Here is a 20,249-nt window from a genome sequence, read left to right as displayed (position 1 = left end):
CTTGCCAGTAATACATTTTAACGTTTTTTAGAAGGTCTCTCTCTGTAGATCTATATATTATATAACTAAACTATTGTTGTATGTAAAGTAAACCAGGTTTTCAAAATGTTTAAGAAGCTTCATTTAAAATTAAATTAAAATGCTGATCTTACGCCTCCAGCCCGCTGCCAGCCTTGGGTTCCGTTCACCTAGGCCGGCAGCAGGCTGAGCAGAACTTGCGGCCGAGACCCTGGCTGGCAAGGGGCCGGCGGCTAGAACCCCAGACCGGCAGCAGGCTGAGCAGGACCTGTGGCCGGGACCCCAGACCAGCAGTGGGCTGAGCAGCTCAGCCTACTGCCACTCAGTCCACTGCTGGTTTGGGGTTCCATCCGCCGGCTCCTGCCAGCCAGGGTCACAGCTGCCGGCCCCGCTCAGCCCGCTGCCAGTCTGGGATCCCAGCCCTGCCCACATAGAGTGGGTACCTACCTTCTTCCTGGTTCTAGCTCCTTCTCTCTCTCTGCACTGAGCTAAGGGTGGGAGTGCACTGAGCACAGGGCTGGAGGTGAAGGAGCAGGCTGGGGGTTGGGGTGTAGGGTCTGGCCAGGAGCTAGAATGAGGGAGGGGGCTCAGGGTTGGGGCTGGAGCTTTGGGTATGGAGTGCTTACCTGGGCAGCTCCCATTTGGTGCAAGTGGGAATTGGGGGGGGGGGGGTGCAGGAGCTCCCGTTTGGTGCTCGGGGGGGGGGCTGGGTATGTGTGGGGGTGCAGGAGTCAGGGTATGGGGAGCTGGGTATGTGTGGGGGGTGCAGGGGTCAGGGTAGGAGGCTGGGTTTGTGTGTGGGGGGGTGCAGGGGTCAGGGCAGGGAGCTGGGGTGTGTGGGCTAGGGTCGTGGGGGTGCTCCCAGCCGGGGGTGTTCACGGCAGGGGGCTGGAGGTGATATGCCCTGATTCCACCCCACTTCCCCACCTCTTCTCCGCCTCCTCCCCGGAGCAGTGAGTGCGCTGCGGCTCCACTTCTCCCCCTCCTGCGCCAGGGCAATCAGCTGATCGGCAGCAGAGAGGGAGAAGAGGAGGGGCAGGAACCCAGCATGCTGGGGGAAGAGGCGGGGGAGGGGGGATCTTGCCTGCCCTGCAGCAGCAGCTGGCAGGACCAAGCTTCTTCACCCTGCCCCCGCGGGGAGCGGAGAACAGCGGGCCGGGGCAGGCAGGATTTTTAATGGCACGCTGCTGCCTGCCGGGGTCCCGGCCGCCGGCCCCGCTCAGCCCACTGCTGGCCTGGGTTTGACAGCGGCCTGAGAGGGGCCAGCAGCTGGGACCTGGCAGGCAGCAGCGTGCCATTAAAAATTGGCTCGCATGCCATCTTTGGCACACGTGCCATAGGTTTCCAACCCCTGCTCGAGACACCAGTTACACAAATTAAATATACTGTACAAATGATATAATATAAAGGAGTTGCTCATCCCATTTTGATACTGCCCCCACAAACATCAGGATAAGAAAATAAACTCCATCCAAAAGCTTGAGGGGGGGAAAAGATGGGATATGCCGTGTGCCCAGAAAACAGGTTGATCTTGGCTGTGATGAAATGAGGATGGGAGAGTACATTCCAAATTTAAGGACCGCTTGGGAACAACCTTCCAGCTGCTCCCACTTCTATATCTAGGGAACTTATGCTTAAGTGCTTCAGCTGATTTCACTCGTGGCAGTGTAGCACACTGAGGTAGGTAACATCTCAGTTAACCAACGTCTTGAACTAAACTCCATGCAGATACCTACTAGCAGCCAATGTAGACTCCAGAGCACTGGTGTAATTGTGCTCCCAGAATGAAGGCTGGGTTTGTGTGAGGGGGGTGCAGGGGACAGGGCAGGAGGTTGGGTTTGTGTGAGGGGGGTGCAGGGGTCAGGGCAGGGAGCTGGGGTGTGTGGACTAGGGTCGTGGGGGTGCTCCCAGCTCCCTGTCCAGAGCGGTTCACGGCAGGGGGCTGGAGGTGATATGCCCTGATTCCACCCCACTTCCCCACTCTTCTCCGCCTCCTCCCCGGAGCAGCGAGTGCGCTGCTCCACTTACTACAGAATGTAGGTACTTGATTAGTAACTTCATTTTCCAAATGGCCTCAACATGTGGCCTGAGTTGAGTGCATTATGGCAATCTAATCTTGAGGTAACAATGTGTAGATAATTGTAATAAGGTACAGATTGTGGGAAAAGTCACACTTTTTCTCATCTGGCATGGGTGGAAAAGAGCAGTTGGCCATTGCCATGCTATCTGGGCATTCAGAAATAGCCAAGAATTTAGAAGTACATCTGTGTTAGAGGTTATGGTCCAATTCCTTAATTGGAGGCAGCTGTATAACTTCTGCCAGCTCTTCCATCTGCTTCCACCAATATTATGTGTGTTATATTGCACTCCATAATGTTTTATGGAAATATGCTCATGAGTGTGACTAGGATGTAACTGGAATATGCTTAATGCAAAAGGTCTCTTGTAAGGTATCAGTACAAAGCTTATGATCTACTGAGTGTGTTCATCCTATTTGTTTGCATGAATTATTTCTGTCTGGAGTTAGGAAAATAAGATATAAACTTGTATTACTGCTATAAACATATCAAGTGGAAGCCATTAAGGGTGCTTCAGAATCAATGACCTGTAAATGGCTCTGTTTACTTGCAAACCTTCATGGGTGCGTGCGGGCCAGCCCTGGAAGAATGGAGGCTGGGGTCTCACAGGACATGTGAACATGTCGCCTGATGCTGGAATCCATCTTAAACCTGGTGTTTTTCCATTTAGAAGGAGGGGTGGGGACCCAGAGAGACAAAAGATTCCTGCCTTGTGCCAAAGCCATAAAAGGGGGTGGAATAGAACAAAGGGAGCTGCCAGTCCTGAAAACACCCCTGCTTTCCACCTAAGATGTCTGCTGGAACTAACAAGAATTGTACCGGGGAAAGGATTGGGCCCAGACTAGGAAGGAGTCTAGTCTGTGAAAGAAGCTTATTGGAACATCTCTGAGGGTGAGATTGTACCTGTAATCAGTTTCATAATGTATTAGGTTTAGATTTGCATGTTTTTGCTTTATTTTGCTTGGTGACTTACTTTGTTCTGTCTGTTATTACTTGAAACCACTTAAATCCTGCATTTTGTACTTAATAAAATCACATTTATTTATTAATGAACCCAGAGTAAGTGATTAATACCTGGGGGAGCAAACAGCTGTGCATATCTATCAGTGTTATAGAGGATGGACAATTTGAGTTTACCCTGTATACGATTTATACAGAGTAAAACGGATTTATTTAGGGTTTGGATCCCATTGGGAGGTTGGTGTCTGAGTGTTGGAGATAGGAAAGCTGCTGAGCAGTTTTTGGTTAAAGTCTGCAGCTTTGGGGGCGTGGACCAGACCTGGGTCTGTGTTGCAGCAGACTAGCATGTCTGGCTCAACAAGGCAGGGTTCTGGAGTCCCAAGCTGGCAGGGAAAATGAGCTCAGAGGTGTAATCAGCACGTCATGTGACAGTCCCCAGGGGTTCTCTGCGACCGAACCCGTGACAACGTGTCTTGTCCAGATTAAGTTGCAGACTGTTAGCCCTCATCCAGGCCCCAAGTTCATAAAGACATAAGGATTTTTTCCACTTCTCTGGCCCAGTAGGCATGACGGAAATAGAGCCAGCTGTCAATAGCATTCTGAGTGCATCACATCCCATGTCTTGTCACTAACCCTCCCAGGGGCCCCATGTACATATGGGATGACAATATGGACTACTATGTTATCCTGCAGGAGAGAATACTCAAACCAGAGGGACAATTGCCCACGGCTACCATTTGGGCTCTCTTGGTTTAAAAAAAAAAAAAGAACAGAACCATTTGAGCAACTCAGTCTGCTTCTGCTAGAGTCTGCAAACAAGTCAAGAAAGCACTTTAAACAACAATATCAATAGCTGCTAACTGATCTAAAAGAATCAGCATGGACACCACATCCATTACTTGAAAGAGATGCCTCAGCTTGTGCAGTTTCCACCTTATAACTAAGCCTATAGCCAGATTCTCCTTGTAAAGGAAATCCGAAGACTCAGGTATCCACTTGAGCTGCCTTGCCAAAAGATTCTCCATGACTCTCCCAAAAATAGGAAATGGACACACATTGATAGCCAGAAGTTGGTTCCTTGAGCAGTGTTCTCACAATTGCTTCTTTGAGAACCACTTGTACCCCTACTACATCCCTGTAGCCAAACACTGATAATCTCAGGCAACAAAAGTCCATGTATTTCTGTAGTAATTTTCACCAACCAGAAAGGACAAGGCTCTGACTATATTATAAAATCACTATATTGAAAGCCAAAGAACAGAGAGGGAGAGTAGCAGGACTGTGCATGGAAATAGAGAGTCCAGTTAGACTTATGCCAACCTTGAAATTCCAGATCTGAGTTCTCTTTGGGATGCTAACTTCTCATTTTTCAGAGTAGCAGCCCTGTCAGTCTGTATCTGCAAAAAGAACAGGAGTACTTGTGGCACCTTAGAGACTAACACATTTATTTGAGCATAAGCTTTCGTGGGCTACAGGGTTAGGGATACGTTGCATAAGAAAGCCCAGTCATGGGCAGTTCTATTACAAAATAGGTTTGATGTGGTGGCTTAATGTTTGTAAAGGTTCTAGGTACCAGAGAAGACATGTCTTTGTTGTGTTCCTTTCATTGGACCAGTCTGACACTTCCTTATCCTGTTGCTGTGCACTCACTTTTTTGTCTTGTGCTGCATACTTTACAAAACTCGTAGCCAGCACAGAACTAGCATGGTGACTAAACTACCACTTCCTCCAAGAGCCCTGCATGGGACTATATTTTAAATCCCACTCCATCCCACCCTACTTCCACTCCCACCTGCTCCCACATTGTTTCTTGCATTTTTATTCCACTCTCACCCACAAAAACCTTAGATCCTGCTAATCCTCAAGAAACAGAGTCCCCCATGCTACGTTAACCAACCCGCCCACCCAGCCACCCCTTTTTTTTTAATCTATTACACAGTATGACAGGGTCAGGCCAGATGGCTACAGGAGAGTGATAGAAGGCAGATATATTAGGCCCAGGTTAAGAAGGTCCCTTTTCCTTGGGTAAGGTAACAGGGAAGGTTCCAGAACAATCAGGAACTTTCTGAAAACAATTAAGGCAGACAGGCTGATTAGAACACCTGCAGCCAATCAAGAAGCTGCTAGAATCAATTAAGGCAGGCTAATCAGGGCACCTGGGTTTAAAAAGGAGCTCACTTCAGTTTGTGGTGCGTGCGAGGAGCTGGGAGCAAGAGGCGCAAGAAGCTGAGAGTGAGAAGGCGTACTACTGGAAGACTGAGAAGTACAAACATTATCAGACATCAAGAGGGAGGTCCTGGGGTGAGAATAAAAAGGTGTTGGGAGGAGGCCATGGGGAAGTAGCCCAGGGGTTGTAGCTGTCACAGGAGCCACTGTAGACAGCTGCAATCCACAGGGCCCTGGGCTGGAACCCGGAGTAGAGGGAGGGCCCAGGTTCCCTCCACCCCCCCAACTCCCTACTTGATACCGGAGGAGTTGAACTGGACTGTGGGTTCCACCAGAGGGGAAGGTCTCTGGTCTGTTCCCGATCCACTAGGTGGATCAGCAGAGACTGTGGGGATTGTTCTTCCTTTTCCCCATGCTGGCCAGCAATGAGGCTAACTGAGTGAATGGCAGATTTGAGCCACGAAAGTGGCCAAACTGAGGGCTGCCGTTAACCTCTGTGGCGAGAAAATCCACCAATAAGCGCAAGACCCACCAAGGCAGAGGAGGAACTTTGTCACAATAGATAAATGGAATTCAGACACAATTTTTATGTGGTAAACTGACAAGAGATTTAGCGTTTTCCTGCAAATTCTGCAGTCTAGGTTTTTTGCCCACCCAATCCTGCCTACCACAAAGTACATTTTACCCACTCCTGCTCTTATGGCAGTGGGTCCTGGGGGACCTGCGGGATCCTAGTCCTGCTGCAGGGCTCTACTTCCTACCTTTTTATACATGTAATAAAATTTAGTGTTTTCCTGGAGTGAAAGCATAACTTCTGTAATAACAATTAATCTTGACAGACCCAAAATGTGTCTTAAAATTTGTAATAATCCTCATTCTGAAAATGCATTCATTTCTCAAAGTAAAGTGCTGAAACTATGTAATTAAAGAAACATGCAAAGTACTTTACAAATCTTAACTACGTAGACCCCTATTCTGCAAAGCCTTGTGCTTGTGCTGAAAGTTAAGGATGTGAGTAGTCCCACTGGACTCTATAAATCTTTTCAGGATTGGGGCCTTAATGGTCACAATGAGCTCCTGAAAGCAATCTGCTTTCCATCCTGAAGTGTGAATCCTATAACCGTAATAAACTAGATGCTAAAATTAGGCCCAAACTGAAAAAGGCCATTGAGTTACCAAAGGAACAAGATTGCCACCAGAAAAATAAACAAGTACTGTAGGATATTTAGATTGTAAGTGTAAACAAAAGCCTGTTTGCTTTGTAAGTGAATACTTCAGACTGATCCTGCTCTTTGCTGTATTTGTGGCAAACAAGATAAAAAGGGGATCTGAATCCTTGTTTGTACTACTTCCCTCAATCTTGGTTTGTTTAGTTTGATTTTGTCAAGCGGTCATTTTCAAATGGCCCATTAGTTCTATAGTGTGGTGTCAAGTCACTAATATCTTGCTCTGCAGGTTAAGGACTGTAAACAAAACAAATCTGGTGGCTAATTTTATCTTCACTATATCCTTCAAGTCATCAGCAACACTAATCAGCCTTGCAGATGGAATTGGGAGGGATTGCAGATTTAATTGGAGAATACGGATAAACTCGATAAAAGTAAAATCAAGAAAACGAGCTTCAATAAGGCAAATGTAAGAGAGGTTCATTAAGGAAGGTATAATGAAATAAACCTTTGTGAAATAAAGGCTAATCAGTAATGTCCCACAGAAAGATTTTACAGTTATTATTTCAGTATCAATTTATTCTCCACAACAACATTACCCATTGTTATTGCAAATATAAACAAATGCTACATTGGGATGTAGTACAAGGAGACTACATTGTAAATCGAGTGAGATAATTCCACAGCTGTTACTGGTAGTTGGGCTGCTGTTGAGGTTGTGTCTAAAACAAATTGTATATGATGAGACAAATCGGAGAGTGTTCAGAACAATGAAATTGATGAAAGTTCTGGAAAAATAAGACTGACAGTGGAAGGCTGGCAGAGATGGGAGTGTTCAGACTAAGGGAAGGCATTACTGAGAAATAAAGGGACATTAGCAAGAGAACAAGGATCAGTTATTAATGAGGAGTCCAGGGCAGAACAAAAAGTAATGAGCTTAAGTGGCAGTGGGGAAAATTTAGGGTTAAAATTAGACAGTGGAACAGACTGTCCATGGTAGCTGCAGAATTGCCATCATTTGAGGAATCCAGGGCTAGATTAGACATCTGTCTGTCAGAGATAATTTAGGAAGTCACTTAAATCCATCCTTCCACAATGCAAGGGCAGGAGTGGGTGGTCTGCTAAGGCAGGGGTGGGCAAACTTTTTGGCCTGAGGGCCACATCGGGGTTACGAAACTGTATGGAGGGCCGGGTAGGGAACGCGGTGCCTCCCCAAACAACCTGGCCCCCGCCCCCTGACTGCCCCCCTCAGAACCCCCGACCCATCGAACCCCCCCTGCTCCTTGTCCCCTGACAGTCCCCTCCTGGGACCACCCCGCCCCAAACTGCCCCCCTGGGACTCCTCCTATCCAACCCCACTGCTCCCCACCCCTTTACCATGCCGCTCAGAGCGGCAGGAGCTTGCAGCCGTGCGGCCCAGCCAGAGCCAGCCACGCCACCGCGCCGTCCTGGCAGCATGGCAAGCTGAGGCTGCAGGGGAGGGAGGACAGCAGGGAAGGGGCCAGGGACTAGCCTCCCTGGCCGGAAGCTCAAGGGCTGGTCAGGACAGTCCTGCAGGCCGCAGTTTGCCCACCTCTGTGCTAAGGGCTCCTTCTATCCCAAAATCGGTATGACATTGTGCAGATGAAGAGTAACTGTCTTCTTATTTCTTCTTGCTTGTTAAATATTCTGTGAGTCATCGTACCGAGCAGCATTTACGGTACATGGAAATTCATTCCTTACAAACAGTATATACAATTCTTAGTTATCCTTATAAGGAGACGTGTGGAGAAAAGCATAGTCAAAGACAGATCAGTATGAGTCATGATCATGGTGTTTACAAAGCACCGCAATAGAAGTAATTTATATAGTCTTGTCTGCCTGCTCTGTAGTATATTTTCTAAGCTATTCAGTCCAAAGTACTAAGTGACTCTGGGATCACTGGATGCATTTTTGTTTGTGTATGAGCTTTTTTTTTAAGGTCCTAAAGAAGATGACATTTGATTTAGTAAATTACACAATCTAATCTTTGCAGTAAAGACATTGCTGATGTTTCTGTACTGTGCTCTCAATCATTTTGGACAGTAAAAATATCTTCAAAGTTTTATCTTAGGGAGATGTTTGTGCCATGATCTGGCTTAAGGTGTCTCTCTATGCAGATTTCTAGCAGCTGGCCCCGGCAAAGATAAGAGCCTGTTACTTTGTCATGGTCAATAGCATTAGCTCTTTCTATCTCAAGATGGTAAAGGCTCCTGCTTTGGGGTGCTGATTCAGGAATGCATTTTCAAAGTTAAGGATGTGCTTTAGTCCTATTGGGACTTGGTGAATAGCAATGTACACAGATGTGCTTTCCTGAACCATAGAGCTTGGTGCTTGATCTCTGTTAAAGACCATAGTGTCTGTGTTCTGTCCTGGTTTGTTGCAAGAATAAGTATACTGTTTCAAGTACCGGGGGTAGCCGTGTTAGTCTGTATCCACAAAAACAACAAGGAGTCCGGTGGCACCTTAAAGACTAACAGATATATTTGAGCATAAGCTTTCGTGGGTAAAAACCTCACTTCTTCAGATGCATGGAGTGAAAGTTACAGATGCAGACATAAATATACTGACCCATGAAGAGAAGGGAGTTCCCTCACAAGTGGAGAAACAGTGTTGACAGGGCCAATTCGATCAGGGTGGATGTAGTCCACTCCCAACAATAGATGAGGAGGTGTCAATTCCGGGAGAGGCAAAGCTGCTTCTGTAATAAGCCAGCCACTCCCAGTCCCTATTATAGCCCAAATTAATGGTGTTAAATTTGCAAATAAAGTTTAGTTCTGCTGTTTCTCTTTGAAGTCTGTTTCTGAAGTTTTTTTGTTCAAGTATAGCTACTTTCAAATCTGTTATAGAATGTCCAGGAAGATTGAAGTGTTCTCCCACTGGCTTTTGTGTGTTACCATTCCTGATGTCCGATTTGTGTCCATTTATTCTTTTACGTAGGGACTGTCCGGTTTGGCCAATGTACATGGCAGAGGGGCATTGCTGCCACATGATGGCATATATAACATTAGTAGACATGCAGGTGAATGAGCCTCTGATGGTGTGGCTGATGTGGTTGGGTCCTCTGATGGTGTAACTAGAGTAGATATGGGGACAGAATAGGCAACGAGGTTTGCTACAGGGATTTGTTCCTGGGTTAGTGTTTCTGCGGTGTGGTGTGTAGTTGCTGGTGAGTATTTGCTTCAGGTTGGGGGGCTGTCTGTAAGCGAGGACTGGCCTGTCTCCCAAGGTCTGTGAGAGTGAGGGATCTTTTTCCAGGATAGGTTGTAGATCATTGATGATGTGCTGGACAGGTTTTAGCTGGGGGCTGTACGTGATGGCCAGTAGTGTACTGTTGTTTTCCTTGTGGGGCCTGTCCCATAGTAGGTGACTTCTGGGTACCCGTCTCGCTCTGTCAATCTGTTTCCTCACTTCCCCAGGTGAGTATTGTAGTTTTAAGAATGCTTGATAAAGATCTTGTAGGTGTTTTGTCTCTGTCTGAGGGCTTGGAGCAAATTCGATTGTATCTTAGAGCTTGGCTGTAGACAATGGATCGTGTGATGTGTCCTGGATGGAAGCTGGAGGCATGTAGGTAAGTATAGCGGTCAGTAGCTTTCCGGGATAGGGTGGTGTTTATGTGACCATCACTTATTTGCACTGTAGTGTCCAGGAAGTGGATCTCTTGTGTGGACTGGTCCAGGCTGAGGTTGATGGTGGGGTGGAAATTGTTGAAATCCAGGTGGAATTCTTCAAGGGCCTCCTTCCCATGGGTCCATATGATGAAGATGTCATCAATGTAGCGCTGTTGCAGGGTTTCCAGAGACTATAAAGGGAAAAGTGAAAGCTAGGACAATTGTCCTGGGAGAATAGGCTTTTTTTTATTTCTAAACAAGCGTTGATCATGAAAATTACATTAAGCAAGGAAGAAGTCTTTAGATACACACCAACAATCAAGCCCCGTTAACTCCCTCTGTTTCCAGCTACCATACTAATAAATATCAGAGAAATTAAGAACTGTCATGGTGAAAGTATATTCTTTTGTGCATCAAGTATATGGAATAGCACAAAGCCAGATGAAAAAGGTTAATCTCTATTTTACTAAGAATAGTTTATCAAATTTCCACTATGAGAACTGCTTTGTGTGGGAGAATAGGAAGCGGAGAAGAGAAACTCTCTTGTGGCTCACCACTGCACTCCCTTGACTTCTCATGTGGTGGTCTCAGTGTGTTTATAGAACCAGTGTCCTAAAGAGAAGTTAGCAGGCATGAGCAGTTCCCATTGACTTCAGTGAGACTAGGATTGGACCTAAGCGAGGAATTACGATGTTAGTCTTCACTTCTTTGCTAAACTGAGTAAGAATATTTTAATTGCATTGTTACAAGGGAAGAACAGTGCAGGATTTTTTGTCAGTAGCCATTTATAATACTGATTCTTCAGCAGTTTTAGAAATGAAGAGGAATAAATGGATGAATTAGGATGTCACTACCAGGATGAATTGAAGCGATGGCAGTGATAACACTGCATTAAGTCAGCCTTCTGTTGCTCCTGGAGCGTGCAAATTTGCTCCCTCTAAAACTTCCCATCAAACATGTTGCACTGATATTGATGAAATCTGGATGCAGAGCTACTGGAATGGGAAGGTTTCCCTCCATTCCCTGGCGTTGGCCAATGCAGAAGACTGGATACTGGGCTAGGTGGACCATTGGTCTGACCCACTATGACTGTTCTTATGTGACATTCAACATCTCTCTTTTCTCATTTAGCAAAACCAAAAATTTTGGCAGATGCAACAGGCAGATTTTTTGCAGCTGTTTCAACTAGGTATAAAGAGTGTTTTGTAGGCTCAAAATTTCAAATTTTAAGAATACGATGAAAACGTTACTCTTTAAAAATGTAGCATCCTTAGCTGTGTGGGGAAATTATCTGATTACTGATTACTTTAAATCATATTTATTTTTTCTTTTCAGGTTCTTTTGCAATATCTCTTCATGCTGTGGACAACATCACTGTGACGATTAAACAAGGGTCTTCTGTTCCACCAATAAATTACTGTAAAATCTGTACCAGTCAAACGTGCACATATGAACTCAGGATAACTGCTGGGGTAAAAGAAAATTTTGCTTTCCTGTGTGAGACACCAGAGAAATATTTAGTCGTGGAAATCCAGAAGAACATTGGTAAGATGTGTATTTAAAATTTCTCCTTTTAGAATTTCTGAATCTCCCTGACATTCTCATTTAGTGTCTCGTTCATAATAATACATAGGAATGTCTTATTCATTATGCCACCTACTGCAGGCTGAGCTAGGGAGAAATCATTCAGGGTGGAAAGTTGATATATAGCTACTTATGTGTGGGAACTGCAGAAGCTGTTCACTGAACTTTGCATGTTTGTAGCTCACGATGTGAAATATGGACTTGCCAGCTTTGAAACCAAGTTGTTGCAGAAATCGTTCTGAATAAATGAAAATATTATATACAATTCCTTATTGTTCTTATTAATTTATAGGCCCACTGCAACTGAATCTCCTAGCACAGACCTCAGAACATCTCCTTTGACTTTAACAGGCTTCTGCATGAGAGCAGGGGCTTGTGCTAGCAGATCTGGTTGCTGTAGGGGTGGCCTTTGTAAGTATGGTGTAGACCAGAGGTGAGCAAACTATGTGGCCTGCGAGACTCTCCTGCCCGGCCCTTGAGCTCCTGGCCGGGGAGGTTAGCCCCCAGCCCCACCCCTGCTGTCCTCCCTCCCCAGCAGTCACACTGCAGTGCGGCTGGCTCCGTCTGGGCAGCGGGGCTCCGAACTCCTGTCGCTCTGAGCGGCATAGTAAGAGGGCGGTGGGGGCGGGGGGTTGGGTAGGGGGTCCCAGGGAGCAATCAGGGGACAGGGGGTTGGATGGGGCGGGGTGGTCAGGGGTCGGGGAACAGGTGGAGGTTGGGTAGGGCGTGGGAGTCCTAGGGGGCCTGTCAGGGGTGGGGGTGTGGATAGGGGGTAGGGGGGCAGTCCGGGGACAGGGAGCAGGGGGGGTTGGATAGGGGGTGGGGTCCCGGGGGGCCTGTCAGGGGGTGGCGGTGTGGTTAAGGGTCAGGGGGACAGGGAGCAGGGGGAGTTGGATAGGTGTGGGAGACCCGGGTTGCCTGTCGGGGGCGAGGGTATGGATAGGGGTCGGGGGACAGGGAGCAGGACGAGGGGATTGGATGGGGGTGGGGTACTGGGGAGGCGGTTAGGGGCAGGGGGTGCTGGGAGGGGGCGGTCAGGGGACAAGGAGTGGGGGGGGGTTAGATGGGTTGGGGGTTCTGAGGGGGGGCAGTCAGGGGGCGGGAAGTGGGTGGGGGCGGATAGGGGGCAGAGGCCAAGCTGTTTGGGGGGCACAGCCTTCCCTATCTGGCCCTCCATATAGTTTTGCACCCTGATGTGGCCCTCAGGCCAGAAAGTTTGCCCACCCCTGGTGTAGACTGAGGGTATGTCTACACTACGAAATCAGGTCGAATTTATAGAAGTCGGTTTTTTAGAAATCTGTTTTATATATTCGAGTGTGTGTGTCCCCACAGAAAATGCTCTAAGTGCATTAAGTGCATTAACTCGGCGGAGTGCTTCCACAGTACCGAGGCTAGAGTCGACTTCCGGAGCGTTGCACTGTGGGTAGCTATCCCACAGTTCCCGCAGTCTCCGCTGCCCATTGGAATTCTGGGTTGAGATCCCAATGCCTGATGGGGCTAAAACATTGTCACAGGTTGTTCTGGGTACATATCGTCAGGCCCCCGTTCCCTCCCTCCCTCCTTGAAAGCAAGGGCAGACAATCGTTTCGCGCCTTTTTTCCTGAGTGACCTGTGCAGACGCCATACCACGGCAAGCATGGAGCCCGCTCAGGTAACCGTCACAGTATGTCTCCTGGGTGCTGGCAGACGCGGTACTGCATTGCTACACAGTAGCAGCAACCCATTGCCTTATGGCAGCAGACGGTGCAATATGACTGGTAGTCATCGTCATGTCCGAGGTGCTCCTGGCCGTGTCGGCTGGGAGCGCCTGGACAGATATGGGCGCAGGGACTAAGTTTGGAGTGACTTGACCAGGTCATTCTCTTTAGTCCTGCAGTCAGTCCTATTGAACCGTCTTGTGGTGAGCAGGCAGGCAATACGGATTGCTAGCAGTCGTACTGTACCATCTTCTGCTGGGCAGGCAAGAGATGAGGATGGCTAGCAGTCGTATTGCACCGTCTTCTGCCGAGCAGCCATGAGATGTGGATGGCTTGCAGTCCTTCTGCACCGTCTGCTGCCAGCCAAAGATGTAAAAGATAGATGGAGTGGATCAAAACAAGAAATAGACCAGATTTGTTTTGTACTCATTTGCTTCCCCCCCTCCCCTGTCTAGGGGACTCATTCCTCTAGGTCATACTGCAGTCACTCACAGAGAAGGTGCAGCAAGGTAAATCTAGCCATGTATCAATCAGAGGCCAGACTAACCTCATTGTTCCAATAAGAACAATTACTTAGGTGCACCATTTCTTATTGGAACCCTCCATGAAGTCCTGCCTGAAATACTCCTTGATGTAAAGCCACCCCCTTTGTTGATTTTAGCTCCCTGAAGCCAACCCTGTAAGCTATGTCGTCAGTCGCCCCTCCCTCCGTCAGAGCAACGGCAGACAGTTGTTCTGCGCCTTTCTTCTGTGCGGACGCCATACCAAGGCAAGCATGGAGGCCGCTCAGCTCACTTTGGCAATTAGGAGCACATTAAACACCACACGCATTATCCAGCAGTATATGCAGCACCAGGTGAGGAGGCGACGTCAGCGCGGTCACGTGAGTGATCAGGACATGGACACAGATTTCTCTGACAGCATGGGCCCTGCCAATGCATGCATCATGGTGCTAATGGGGCAGGTTCATGCTGTGGAACGCCGATTCTGGGCTCGGGAAACAAGCACAGACTGGTGGGACCGCATCGTGTTGCAGGTCTGGGACGATTCCCAGTGGCTGCGAAACTTTCGCATGCGTAGGGGCACTTTCATGGAACTTTGTGACTTGCTTTCCCCTGCCCTGAAGCGCATGAATACCAAGATGAGAGCAGCCCTCACAGTTGAGAAGCGAGTGGCGATAGACCTGTGGAAGCTTGCAATGCCAGACAGCTACCGGTCAGTTGGGAATCAATTTGGAGTGCGCAAATCTACTGTTGGAGCTGCCGTGATGCAAGTAGCCCACGCAATCAAAGATCTGCTGATATCAAGGGTAGTGACCCTGGGATATGTGCAGGTCATAGTGGATGGCTTTGCTGCAATGGGATTCCCTAACTGTGGTGGGGCCATAGACGGAACCCATATCCCTATCTTGGCACCGGAGCACCAAGCTGGCGAGTACATAAACCGCAAGGGGTACTTTTCAATAGTGCTACAAGCTCTGGTGGATCACAAGGGACGTTTCACCAACATCAACGTGGGATGGCCGGGAAAGGTACATGACGCTTGCATCTTCAGGAACTCTGGTCTGTTTCAAAAGCTGCAGGAAGGGACTTTATTCCCAGACCAGAAAATAACTGTTGGGGACGTTGAAATGCCTATATGTATCCTTGGGGACCCAGCCTACCCCTTAATGCCATGGCTCATGAAGCCGTACACAGGCAGCCTGGACAGTAGTCAGAAGCTGTTCAACTACAGGCTGAGCAAGTGCAGAATGGTGGTAGAATGTGCATTTGGACGTTTAAAGGCGCGCTGGCGCAGTTTACTGACTCGCTTAGACCTCAGCGAAACCAATATTCCCACTGTTATTACTGCTTGTTGTGTGCTCCACAATATCTGTGAGAGTAAGGGGGAGACGTTTATGGCAGGGTGGGAGGTTGAGGCAAATCGCCTGGCTGCTGGTTACGCGCAGCCAGACACCAGGGCGGTTAGAAGAGCACAGGAGGGCGCGGTACGCATCAGAGAAGCTTTGAAAACCAGTTTCATGACTGGCCAGGCTATGGTGTGAAAGTTCTTTGTTTCTCCTTGATGAAACCCCCCGCCCCTTGGTTCACTCTACTTCCCTGCAAGCTAACCACCCTCCCCTCCTCCCTTTAATCATTGCTTGCAGAGGCAATAAAGTCATTGTTGCTTCACATTCATGCATTCTTTATTCATTCATCACACAAATAGGGGGATGACTACCAAGGTAGCCCAGGAGGGGTAGTGGAGGAGGGAAGGAAAATGCCACACAGCACTTTAAAAGTTTACAACTTTAAAATTTATTGAATGCTAGCCTTCTTTTTTTTTGGGCAATCCTCTGTGGCGGAGTGGCTGGTTGGCCGGTGGCCCCCCCATCGCATTCTTGGGCGTCTGGGTGTGGAGGCTATGGAACTTGGGGAGGAGGGCGGTTGGTTACACAGGGGCTGTAGTGGCGGTCTGTGCTCCAGCTGCCTTTGCTGCAGCTCAGCCATACACTGGAGCATACTGGTTTGGTCCTCCAGCAGCCTCAGCATTGAATCCTGCCTCCTCTCATCACGCTGCCGCCACATTCGAGCTTCAGCCCTCTCTTCAGCCCACCACTTACTCTCTTCAGCCCGCCACCTCTCCTCCCGGTCATTTTGTGCTTTCCTGCACTCTGACATTATTTGCCTCCACGCATTCGTCTGTGCTCTGTCAGTGTGGGAGGACAGCATGAGCTCAGAGAACATTTCATTACGAGTGCGTTTTTTTTTTTTTTTCTTTCTAATCTTCACTAGCCTCTGGGAAGGAGAAGATCCTGTGATCATTGAAACACATGCAGCTGGTGGAGAAAAAAAAAGGGACAGCGGTATTTAAAAAGACACATTTTATAAAACAGTGGCTACACTCTTTCAGGGTAAACCTTGCTGTTAACATTACATACATAGCACATGTGCTTTCGTTACAAGGTCGCATTTTGCCTCCCCCTACCGCGTGGCTACCCCCTCTCCCCTCCCCCCTCCCTGTGGCTAACAGCGGGGAACATTTCTGTTCAGCCGCAGGCAAACAGCCCAGCAGGAATGGGCTCCTCTGAGTGTCCCCTGAAGAAAAGTACCCTATTTCAACCAGGTGACCATGGATTATATCTCACTCTCCTGAGGATAACACAGAGAGATAAAGAACGGATGTTGTTTGAACGCCAGCAAACATACACTGCAATGCTTTGTTGTACAATGATTCCCGAGTACGTGTTACTGGCCTGGAGTGGTAAAGTGTCCTACCATGGAGGACGCAATAAGGCTGCCCTCCCCAGAAACCTTTTGCAAAGGCTTTGGGAGTACATCCAGGAGAGCCGCGAATGCCAGGGCAAAGTAATCCTTTCACATGCTTGCTTTTAAACCATGTATAGTATTTTAAAAGGTACACTCACCGGAGGTCCCTTCTCCGCCTGCCGGGTCCAGGAAGCAGCCTTGGGTGGGTTCGGGGGGTACTGGCTCCAGGTCCAGGGTGAGAAACAGTTCCTGGCTGTCGGGAAAACCGGTTTCTCCGCTTGCTTGCTGTGAGCTTCTACAACCTCATCATCTTCTTCATCCCCAAAACCTGCTTCCGTGTTGCCTCCATCTCCATTGAAGGAGTCAAACAACACGGCTGGGGTAGTGGTGGCTGAACCCCCTAAAATGGCATGCAGCTCATCATAGAAGCGGCATGTTTGGGGCTCTGACCCGGAGCGGCCGTTCGCCTCTCTGGTTTTCTGGTAGGCTTGCCTCAGCTCCTTAAGTTTCACGCGGCACTGCTTCAGGTCCCTGTTATGGCCTCTGTCCTTCGTGCCCTGGGAGATTTTGACAAAGGTTTTGGCATTTCGAAAACTGGAACGGAGTTCTGATAGCACGGATTCCTCTCCCCGTACAGCGATCAGATCCCGTACCTCCCGTTCGGTCCATGCTGGAGCTCTTTTGCGATTCTGGGACTCCAGCATGGTCACCTCTGCTGATGAGCTCTGCATGGTCACCTGCAGCTTGCCACGCTGGCCAAACAGGAAATGAGATTCAAAAGTTCGCGGTTCTTTTCCTGTCTACCTGGCCAGTGCATCTGAGTTGAGAGTGCTGTCCAGAGCGGTCCCAATGGAGCACTCTGGGATAGCTCCCGGAGGCCAATACCGTCGAATTGTGTCCACAGTACCTCAAATTCGACCCGGCAAGGCCGATTTAAGCGCTAATCCACTTGTCAGGGGTGGAGTAAGGAAATCGATTTTAAGAGCCCTTTAAGTCGAAATAAAGGGCTTCATCGTGTGGACGGGTGCAGGTTTACATCGATTTAACGCTGCTAAATTCGACCTAAAGTCCTACTGTAGACCAGGGCTGAGTTACTGGGATGAATCATCCTGTGTTGATTGTAATGAATAAACATTCATCCATGCATGTTGGCTCATAATACCGTGATTATATATCGTTTCCACATTGCGCATACACAGTTTACATATGGTCATTAAAGTTAACAACATGTACAATAGTACTACTGCATAAAATAACAAATTGATAGCTACCTAGGACTGAAAGGTTATCGCCACGCTGCACATCTGAGCCTCTCACTGTGATGATCTGACAGTGGAGATACTCATCCTCATACTCCAAAATACAGGCCCCTATCCACCATTGGGAAATCATAACTAATCCTTCGCTGTTAGCAGTATAGGACCTCTGATGCACATTTAAACAAGTTTGATTCAGCTCAACAGAGGGCAATATACATACATACACACACACACACACACAAATGACAAAGTCAAAGCACTCAAAAGCTAGGAAATGGCAGAATGAAGGTTGCCCATTAACTTTAATTTGTCCCCATTGTGAATGTGCATTGTGATACAATCTTTTATTAGAGAATCGTACTCTTTTTTTTCTACAGGACTCCTGCCTCATTCAGTGCACAGAATGGATGGTGCGCACTTAATGAGCAGCTATTCAATACTTTGTTTTATGCTCACTGTGCAATGTGTGGTCCTCGACCTTATTTACTGCACACTATTAAACCTAACTCTGAGGACAGAATTATTCATTTCCTCCTGGGCTTTTCTATGGTACTCACCACTATCATATCTGAGAGCTTTACGTACATTAATGAATGTATCGCGTCACAATACCCCTGTGAGGTGAGGGTGCGATATTATCCCCATTTTACAGGTGGGTAGCTGAGGCACAGCAGATAAGGTAAAAGGTATTCTCTAATTTTGGGTGCCCAATTTGAGACTCCAAGGACCTGATTTTTGAGAGTACCTAGCACTATATAGCACTTTATAGCTCCCACTGATTTACAGTTGAAGTTTTGAATGTTTAGCACTTGTACAAATCAGACCCCACCATCTCAAGTTGGGCATCCAGAACATGAGCAACACACAATTAGTGATTCATAAGTTTGAAAAATTAAATTTAAGTGGCTTGCTTAGCATCATATAGGAACTCTGTGGGAGAGTCAGGGAAAGAATCCAGTTCTGCAGGGCATCATTCAACTGTCTTAACCACTGCACCCCTCCCGCCTTCCTGTAATCTCCTGCCTCACTTACTGCCAACTGCTTCAGCAAATGAGGTAAGGTTCCTACGGGCAACTCTGCCCGTCCAGTCCTCCCCCACTTCCCCCCTGCCCCGCGCACTCCGCATTCTTGTCAGATCTGTCTTTCTCCCAGTTCCTAGTCCCAGTCTCCCCAGCGCTTTGCCTGGCTTCATTGTTCTCCCCACTTTTCTCTCACTAGCTCCCAGTCCCGGCCTGCCCTCCTGCACCAGCTCAGTCTCTTTGCCCAGCCAGTCAAACCCCAATCACCTTTTCTCTTCTCCCCCACTCCCTCCAGTCCGAATCTCACCACACTCCTTTTCCCAATATACTCCTTTCACTCCCCTCTGCATTCAAATGAGAGACAGTGAATGTTTCCAGCCAACGGGTCATTGAGAGCACAATGCCCAGCCCCACCCTGGTCTGGAGCATTTAGAATCATAGAATAGAATCATAGAATATCAGCGTTGGAAGGGACCTCAGGAGGTCAGCTAGTCCAACCCCCTGCTCAAAGCAGGACCAATCCCCAACTAAATCATCCCAGCCAGGGCTTTGTCAAGCCTGACCTTAAAAATATCTAAGGATTTACTTCAGAGAAAGTCCTTCTGTGGCCTGGTGGTCCTGGGCTGGCACAAGCTCATTTGTTCTGTAAGGAGGGTGTGTGCACAGTCCGCCAGCACTAGGAGTTGTGATGGGTTGGAGCATGCTCATGGAGGACAGAATCTTTGGCGACCCTAGCTTTTAAGATCTAGCAAGTCTTTATTGAGCATGCCCAAACTGCAGTTATTCAAAGCCTTATAATTTGGTCAAATTTGGGTAGATTTTCAAGGGAGAGCAGAAGGCACATCTCTGACACAAAGGCCACCCTCTTGCCAAACTTCAAGTTGCTGGTCTAAAGCATGGACATTTCAAAAAAAGTTTGCCAGATTTTTTAACATGGGGGAAAAACAGCATACTTTGCCCTTTGGTCTTAGAAACGGCTGAACCATTTTGGCTGAAATTTTCCAGAAAAATTCAGCCCGAGACAGACATCTGGCATGGAAAATTTCAGCCTATATGGTTAAAGATTGGTAAAGTTTTGTAAACGGCTGAAAATAGGGTATTAGTTTAAGGTTGTCTTATATAATAATGATGTTACTAGCCTTACTTATAATTATCCAGTTAATGACCAAATAAACGAGGGGCAGGATTGATGTGGAAGCTGTAAGTTGGCATTTCCTGACTACCATGCAGCTGAAATATTGTAACCAACCACTGCAGGATGTCCCTGAGTGCTCTCGTACACCAGTCCCTTCCGGATGCCTGGTAGCGCACTCTGTGCGGCACGGTTTCAGAGGCAAGTCTTGTAGGTGCTTCAAACACTTCAAGCAGTGTTGCCAACTCCTATGATTGTGTCAAGAGTCTTGCTATATTTAATTTTTTTCTTAA

The 20,249-nt window shown here is 47.8% G+C and overlaps 1 protein-coding gene across 1 annotated transcript in view; it reads left to right on the top strand.

Moving 5' to 3' along the window:
* CDCP1 (CUB domain containing protein 1) overlaps positions 1-20,249 on the top strand; it is a 54,558-nt gene that overhangs the window by 8,943 nt on the left and 25,366 nt on the right. Inside the window, exon 2 of the mRNA XM_074945519.1 lies at positions 11,353-11,562. Coding sequence (XP_074801620.1) covers positions 11,353-11,562 — 210 coding nt within the window. The remainder of the gene's footprint in view (positions 1-11,352; positions 11,563-20,249) is intronic.

The sequence above is a fragment of the Natator depressus genome, chromosome 2, assembly GCF_965152275.1.
Source record: "Natator depressus isolate rNatDep1 chromosome 2, rNatDep2.hap1, whole genome shotgun sequence".
Lineage (NCBI taxonomy): Eukaryota > Metazoa > Chordata > Testudines > Cheloniidae > Natator > Natator depressus.
Note: the sequence above shows the minus strand (reverse complement) of the source record. Positions and strands in the feature narration are given on the sequence as shown.